Genomic DNA, 8,396 nt, shown 5'->3' on the forward strand with positions numbered 1-8,396 from the left:
TTAGCCCATTGCATTACGAAGTAGAAAAAATGTCATAGTAACCACCTTTCCAAGAGCCCCTTTTATGTCCCTGTTCCTCAGGCTGTAGATGAAGGGGTTCAGCATGGGGGTCACCACTGTGAACATCACAGCAGCTGCTGTATCTGTGTCAGCTAAGTGGGAGGACAAAGGGTTGAAATACACAGCAATGATGGTGCCATAGAAGAGAGAAACCACAGCCAGGTGGGAGCCACAGGTGAAGAAGGCTTTCCATCTCCCCTTTGTGGATGGGACTCTCAGGATAGCACAGGTAATACGGACATAAGAAGCCAGGATGCAAATAAATGGAGTGATCATGATCAGAGAACCCTCGGTCAGAATCATCATCTCATTGAGGTATGTGTCAGAGCAGGAGAGTTTCAGGAGGGGCGTCACATCACAGAAATAGTGGGGGATGGCATTGTCTGCACAGAATGAAAGTCGAGCCATCAGCAGGGTATGCAGCAGAACATTCAGGTTGGCGATGACCCATGACCCCGCGACCAGCAGGCCACAGAGCTGGGGGGTCATTTTTGTTGAGTAGTGTAAGGGGTGGCATACGGCTACAAAGCGGTCATAGGCCATCACAGCCAGGAGGAAATTGTCCATGTCCACGAACATGAATACAAAATACATCTGTGTGAGACACCCAGAAAAGGAGATGGTCTGAGTCCCGAGTATGTGGTTGGCCAGCATCCTGGGGACAGTGGTGGAGGCGAAGCAGATGTCCACGAAGGACAGGTTGCTGAGGAAGAAGTACATGGGGATGTGCAGGCGGGAGTCCAGGCCGACGGCCAGGAGGATGAGCAGGTTTCCCAGGACCGTGGCCAAGTACATGCTCAGGAAGAGCACGAAGAGGAGCTGCTGCTGCTGGGGCTGCCTGGAGAGCCCGAGGAGGAGGAACTCAGAGACGCTCGACTGGTTGGCCCCTCTCATGGGGCTGGACGCAGATGCAGAGAACCAAAGCAGAGCTCAAAAACCTAGAAGCTTTGGCTTTGGATATAACAATTCAAGCTCCACCCCATGGTCATGTTCATGAAACCTGTATCAGAATTGCTCAGTCAGGATCCACCCCTAGTCTCTACGCCCTCAACTTCCAACCCCCAGTCCTAGATGATGCTGGTCCCACCAGACTCATCTTTAAAATTTTATCATATACAAAAACAAACACAGACACAAACAAAGCCCTTCTCTGCCATTACGTATGTCTCTTTTAACATTCGCAGGCTTTCTCCCACTTCTTAGTAGCTCACAGAGACAAGTAAAACAGTGACTACTACGGAGTGTATCTCAAGCTCCAGCTGATGGATTTAGGCCTCTATCACTCCCGGGATCTGGTAGATTTCACAAAGGAGGCTCTTCAAAGAACTTCCCTCATTAGTAATTATACATATAAATAACTTCACTCATTAGTAAAATATATACATATACATATACGTATGTATATATACGTATATATATATATATATAGCCTGTTATTATCTTACCTGGAGGAAGTTGGTACTGTTGATAGCAAGGTTTCTTTACCTTTGAGGAACCAACCAATGCTCTTCTTTAGTATAAGGTTTGGAAAGCATTGGAAATATGGGTAGATCCTGAATGAGTGAGAAGAATTCATTGCCTGAGCTCTCTGTGCAGAGAAGGATGTTTGGGGAAATTAGAAACAGGTATTTACAGTGGCTTCCATGGCCAGTGGGACCAGATTCCCTGAGAGCCTCATTAGAGACAAGTAGAAAGTTACTGTCCCATCTATTTCCTAGTCCCCGTGGATGCAACAATGACGACAAAGTATAAGGATCTAAGCCCTGGGTCAGAACTTGGGAGACAGAGCAATCTGGGTGGAGATGAGTTCCAGAGAAAAGTCCCTGACCCCTCAAGTTGCATCACCTTGCTGATCTGGGCTTATGCTTATAGATTTTGAAAATTCAATTGTTAAAAGATTTTTCTTATTTTCTTAACTCAGAGACAAGTTGTTGCAGTGTCAGCAATATATCTTTCATATATGGTCACTTACTCTATAGAGTTAGTGATGCATTTGTAGATAGGGATGCTGGATGTGGGGTACATTGTAGACTTGGACTAAATCCTTTAAAACAGTCGGTATAGAAGATAACCTGTTTGTACCTGGGGGGTGGAAGTGGGGAAGAGACCTATCAAGGAGAGCATAGGATGCCATGATTGCAAAACTCCAGGCTCCTAGAGAAGATTCTTTTGTGATATCTTCCGAGTTCACAGCGGATCCCTGTTTTCTGAGAATGGTCCCCTAATCTACAGAGACACAGGGGTGTGGAATCCAGCAGCCCAATTTGTACTCCAACACCTCCTGCCCAGTGAGGACTCATGATTGGATTAGGGAACCTGGAACTGAGGCTGAGGACCTATGGGTGATTTTCAGTTTTTCCTTTTCTCTTTTCTTTCCTTCCCTCCTTCCTTCTCTCCCTCTCCCTCTTTCGCTCCTGAAGTAGCTGCAGGAGGGAAGACTTGGCCTGAATATGTAAATTCAAAAGCTTGCAACTCTCTTCCTGACTGCCTCACAGATAGAGAAGAGCAAAAAATACAAAAACAGAGAGAGAAGTAAAAATGAGCTGGATGGAGTACTGAAGGCTGTTCAGTTCATGGCTCAAGTACTTTTCTGATGATTGGCTACATCATGGCCTCACTCACAGTTCTTCGTTGCAAACAACAAAAATAAAAGTCTTACTAAGTTAAGCAGAAAAGGATTTCTTGAAAATGATGATGGATGACCTTCAAAACCACTGAACAAGTGTAGAACCACTCTCAGAAGGTCACACACCAACTATAATGGCCCAAATCATGCTACAGAATAGGTTTGATGAACTTATCAATATTTCTGCTACTGTCAAATGTTATAGTTCTTGTACTGTCATGCCTAAATGTTACAGTTCATGACCATGTAACTATTGCTGGACATGGGATGCCACCAGCTGTACTTGGGTGTCCACCTTAATGCAATGATTATCAGCGCTGGAAAAGGTCCTCCTGGTCTCCCCTTCTGAAGTGGAGTCAGGGTATCTGATGGGGAGACATATACCCACATCTTAGCTGCAAGAGGGGCTCAGAAATAAACTATTCAGGGCTTCCTGTTATGGAGGAAGAAGTTGGCTTTTTTCCTCACCAAAATTATGAAGTAGAAAATTACCTAGGCTTCAGAAGGGTTACAGAAGTTGGGAAGCCAAAAAATCATGATAAATGGCTGCTAGAATCCACTCCTCTAGTTGCACACAACATTAACAAATGTCACCCTCTTACCAATTTATGCTTCAGTAGGAGAGACATTATCTGGCCTAACATAACTGTTAGGCTCCCTTGTACCTTCCACTATATGAAGTTACATAGTTTGCCATCTATGAAACAGGAAATAGGCTTTCACCAGACACCAAATGTGCCAGCAACTTGATCCTGGATTTCCCAGCCTCCAGAACTGTGAGAAAATACATTTCTAATGTTTGTAATCTAGCCAGTCTATGATATTTTGTTACAGTCACCTGAATGGAGCAAAACACAAAGTCAGCCCAAGTCAATGTGGGAAGGGATTACACAATACCAGGATCATTGGGAGGCAGTTTGGCAACTGGTTATCACATTCCTTTAATTAAGGATTTATTTATTTGAGAGACAGAGCACAGGTGCGGGAGAGCAGGGGGAGGAGCAGTGGGAGAAGAAGGGAGAGAATCCAGGCACTCTCCACTGAGCATGGAGCCCACTCCAGGCTCAATCCCAGGACACTGTGATCAGGACTTGAGCTGAATCAAGAGTCAGATGCTTAACAGACTAAGCCATTCAGGTTCCCCTCACATTCCCTTTATTATAAAGTGAGTTCCTTGCCTTGAAACAGTATTTGTGGGATGCAGAAGGGACAGATCCATTCATCCCTAACACACAGCCTAACAGTCTTTAAATCTCAGGTTGATGAGTGTCTTTTTGTGCATATTAGTTTCCTTTTCCTATGTGCTTCCAAACATTCCCAGATACCTATGCTCACAAAGGTTTTCACACCACTTTCATTATATCACCTTGATTACGTGAGTGATATATGGAATGCCATAAAGATCCTAAGTCTGAGGACCAAGGCTCACAGCTTACCCTCTCTTACGTTGGCAGTATAGGCAACTGTCTCCAGCACCACATGCATACATCGGCATTGCCTCCTACACCACACATCTTGGGAGGCTTAAAGCAGCAATTCTCAAACATTACCGTGCACAGAAATCACCGAGGCATGTTAAAGCAAAGAATCTGAATAAGGAAGTCTGGGATGCAGCCTGAAATGATGCATTTCTAATAATCCCCGAGGCAATGCCTGGTCCTCGGAGAATAGAAGGGCCCTTTCCCTGAGAAGTGTCTGAGCCACCTACACCCACTTTTGCTCTGCTGACTCCTCCACCAACCTCACCTTTTTGAAAGGATATACAAATCGGAAGTCAGACCTTGACTTCAGCCTTTGGAAGTCCCGGCCTGCGGAAGTCGGAGATAGGAATCCTGAACACCTGTGACCCATCCTAACCAGGAAGGGAAGACTAAGGGGCAGAGCACTAAAGGACCAGGGCACGTGTAAAGGAAGGCTCATGGGACCCGCCAGCTGCCCAGGTTTTGTGGGCACGAAACCCAGAGTGCCTCTTTACGCCGTTTCGGGGGAAAAGATTCAGAGTCACTTGCGGCAACGCAGAAGCCCCAGTCCATGCTGGAGTTCCCAGGCCGCCTCTCTTCACCAAAAGACTAAACCTCACCTCCTCGCGGAGACCAAGCAGAGAGGAGATTCCGCTCATCCTATCTAATTGGGCAAGAGTACGAGGGCGGGGGCAACTCAGCCTCTGATTGGGTCCGTTAGAGGGCGTGACAGCGTTTCCGGGAAGTGGCTCTGTCTGATCCGCCTCTCCCGCGCTGCGCCTGCGCGTGGCCGACCGTTCTAAGGGAGATCAGACAGTTCTGAGCCTGCGACTCCAGACACCCCAGGTAGGGGGTGGAAGTGGGAAACATATAGGGGCTCAAAGTAATCAAAGTAAGTAATATTATAGTATGACTTATAAGTATAAGTAATATATAGTATTACTATAATAATATTATTATAATTAAAAATAATATACGTTATATTATAATTAATTATAATGTCATTAATCACTACAACGTTATTAATTATAATTATTAATTACTAATAATTTTATGATATTATTGTTTACTTATAAATATTATAGTAAGTAATATTTCAGTGCAGTGTTTTTTAAAAAGCAAAGTTAATGCAAAAAATCTTTTAACAAAATATAAGAATTTTTTTTTAAGGTGAACTTTTTTTTTAAGATTTTATTTATTTATTTGACAGAGAGAGATCACAAGTAGACAAAAAGGCAAGCAGAGAGAGAGGGGGAAGCAGGCTCCCCGCTGAGCAGAGAGCCCAATGCGGGACTCGATCCTAGGACACTGAGATCATGACCTGAGCCAAAGGCAGCGGCTTAACCCACCAAGCCACCCAGGCGCCCCAAAATATAAGAATTTTTAAAGACAAGATCAGTAAGCTAAAAGTTTAACATTATTTAAGACCTTCACTTAGTCAAGAGAAATTGTCAAATATGGCAGTTCTCTCAATGGAAACAGGCAAAAATGATTCTGAAAATATTACTTATGAGTTTACTTTTGCTAAGCTAGTGTCAAAGATAAATACAAACAGACATTGGTTAAAGCAGTGAAAATTGATTTTATTCAGTACCAACGGCATGGGAAGAAGCTGAGCTCCATTCCACTTTTTGCAGAGGTGATTGGACATTTTAAAGGGAGAATGAGCATGTCAGGAGAGGGAGTGATTGGCGGTTATGGAAGCTAGGCATCTACCCTACCATACAGACAGGGTCCCTATCTTCAGGTGTTTCTGGAACAAATGGTAAATTCTTTTGGCAGCCTTGATTTTTCTGAGGCAGGCAGTAAGGGCACCTAGGGTCATCCAAAATCAAGCAAAATGACTGAAGAGCAACACTGTATTTTGTAAAATTTTATCTCCAAATAAAATACTAAAGTTGTTTCAATGAACAGTCACTAATGGGGCAAGTGGACCAGACCCTAATACTTAACCTTTGATTATGCAACATGATATATCTGTTCTTTTCCTTTGTTGTCATTCTGTTGTTATTATTATTAAAAGACCTCTCACCACTCACTTGGGTGGCTCAGCAGATTAAGCTCAGGTCATGGTCTTAGGTCATGGTCTTGGATCATGGGTCCCAGTCCTGAGTTGAGCTCCCTGCTCAGTGGGGAATCTGCTTCTCCCTCTTGCATGGCCCCTCTCCCTCCCCCTAGTCATGTCCATGTGCACTCTCTCTGTCAAATAAAAAAAGTTTTGTTTTGTTTTGTTTTTTAAAAAGCTGAAAGAGGGACGCCTGGGTGGCTCGGTTGGTTAGGCAGCTGCCTTTGGCTCAGGTCATGATCCCGGCATCCTGGGATCGAGTCCCACATCGGGCTCCTTGCTCGGCGGGGAGCCTGCTTCTCCCTCTGCCTCTGCCTGCCATTCTGTCTGCCTGTGCTCGCTCGCTCTCCCTCTCTCTCTCTGACAAATAAATAAAATCTTAAAAAAAAAAAAAAAAGCTAAAAGATCTCTCAGATGGGGTTCTCCAGAACATGTGCTTTTTGTTCCCCTATCCAGTATTAATGGTTTGCAAGTGTAATAAGTATCAAGAGCCAAGTTTTTATGGGTGTCCAAGGTGAATAGTTTATGAGTGTGATCCCTGATCATCTCACAGTCTTTGGAGTGCCTAAGGTCAAAGAGGAAGCGGGGAGGGAGCAGCAATAAACAGACTACACAGTATCACATATATAATAACTCAAAGAGGAGACTTCTGTGGGAACTCAGGAGAGGGACTGAGAATCTCAGCCTAGAGGAATAATCAAAAGCCTCATAGGGGGAATATTGACTTGGATTTTGAAAATTCAGAGGTTTCTTCCTCAGGAAGGAGGACTAGGCCTCCTGAACACATGAAAAAACAAATGTTAACCTGTTTCTCCAAAATCAAAGGAACACCTTATTACTAAATACACCCCCATAAAGCAAGACAATCTAACTGGATGATGAGACACTGCCACAGAATGTTCACATGCCCCTTCAGAATATTGAAATGTTGAAACCTAACCCCCAATCTGTAGTACCTTTGGGATATGACTAAATCACGAGTGGGGGACCCCCATAAAGGGATTAGGGTCCTCATAAAATAGACCCTAGAGAGCTTCCTCATGCCTTCTACCACCTGAAGACACAGAAAGAAGAACCAAGAAGCAGCCTGTCATCTGACACTGAATCTCTGGACACCTTCATCTTGGACTTCCAGTCTCCACAGCTGTGAGAAGTAAATGTTCATTGTCTAAGCTACACAGTATACAGTGGTTTCATTAGAAAAGCCTAAACAGATTAATAAGAGCACTAGAAATTATTAATAAGAGCACTAGAAATTTTCTCTGGACTCCATGTGTGGCTTAGGGTGTGTGAGTTCAGCCAAAAGACCAGACCTCCCAGCACAGGAACACTTGAGCCCACAGAAAACTTCAGTGACTTTTTCACCTCTATTGTTGTTACCCTCATTAGACATCAGATTTCCCCTTAGGATTTCTAGGATTGCTCTTCATAATGAGCAATCAGAAAGTACATTCAAAGCAGTGTGATTGTCAATTCAGAAATTACATTAAAACCCCCTACGGACCTTAAAGGAGGTGGGGGAAGGCCAACGCCTGGATCTCATTCCAAAAATTCTGGCTTAATTGGTCAAAGCTTGGTCCAGCAACCATATATATGGTGTCAAAGCTCCCCAGGTGATACTGTCATGCATCCAAAATTGAAAAACACTGGCTTAGATTCTTAGAGCATTTCCAAAAAGAAAGTGGAAACTAATTTTGTTAAATGTAAATTTTTAGAGTGATCACCTAGAAAGGAAAAACTTGACCATTATGCAAAGAAGGTTTAAATATGGTAATTAGAAACAAATAAATTGGGACGCCTGGGTGGCTCAGCTGGTTAAGCGGCTGCCTCCAGCTCAGGTCATGATCCCAGCATCCTGGGATCGAGTCCCGCATCGGACTCCTTGCTCAGCCGGGAGCCTGCTTCTCCCTCTGCCTCTGCCTCTGCCTACCACTCTGTCTGCTTGTGCTCACTCTTGCTCCTCTCTCTCTCTGACAAATAAATAAATAAAATCTTTAAAAAAAAAAAAGAAACAAATAAATTACCTATTTAAAGAAACAGGGTTGTGTTTAAGTCTAAGTTCATTCATAAATGTCTATTGGAAGTATTTATTCTAAGTTCCTTGCAAACACTTTGATAGCTACATTTCAGTGAGCTGACAAAGATTAATATCGCTGGGAATAATAGATCCATTATACTTGCATCA

General features: G+C 43.7%; 1 protein-coding gene across 1 annotated transcript; it reads right to left on the reverse strand.

Moving 5' to 3' along the window:
• Positions 1 to 4,753, reverse strand: LOC309854340 (olfactory receptor 1F1-like; the record flags this gene model as incomplete). Its single annotated transcript, XM_082713385.1, has 2 exons — positions 4,696 to 4,753; positions 1 to 1,060 (listed from the first exon to the last, which is right to left on the reverse strand). The coding sequence occupies exon 2, from the start codon at positions 952 to 954 to the stop codon at positions 1 to 3; it is 954 nt and encodes a 317-aa protein (XP_082569511.1). The 5' UTR covers positions 955 to 1,060; positions 4,696 to 4,753.
• Positions 4,754 to 8,396: the final 3,643 nt, after the last annotated feature.

The sequence above is a fragment of the Mustela nivalis genome (assembly GCF_964662115.1).
Source record: "Mustela nivalis genome assembly, chromosome: 19".
Classification (NCBI taxonomy): Eukaryota; Metazoa; Chordata; class Mammalia; order Carnivora; family Mustelidae; genus Mustela; species Mustela nivalis.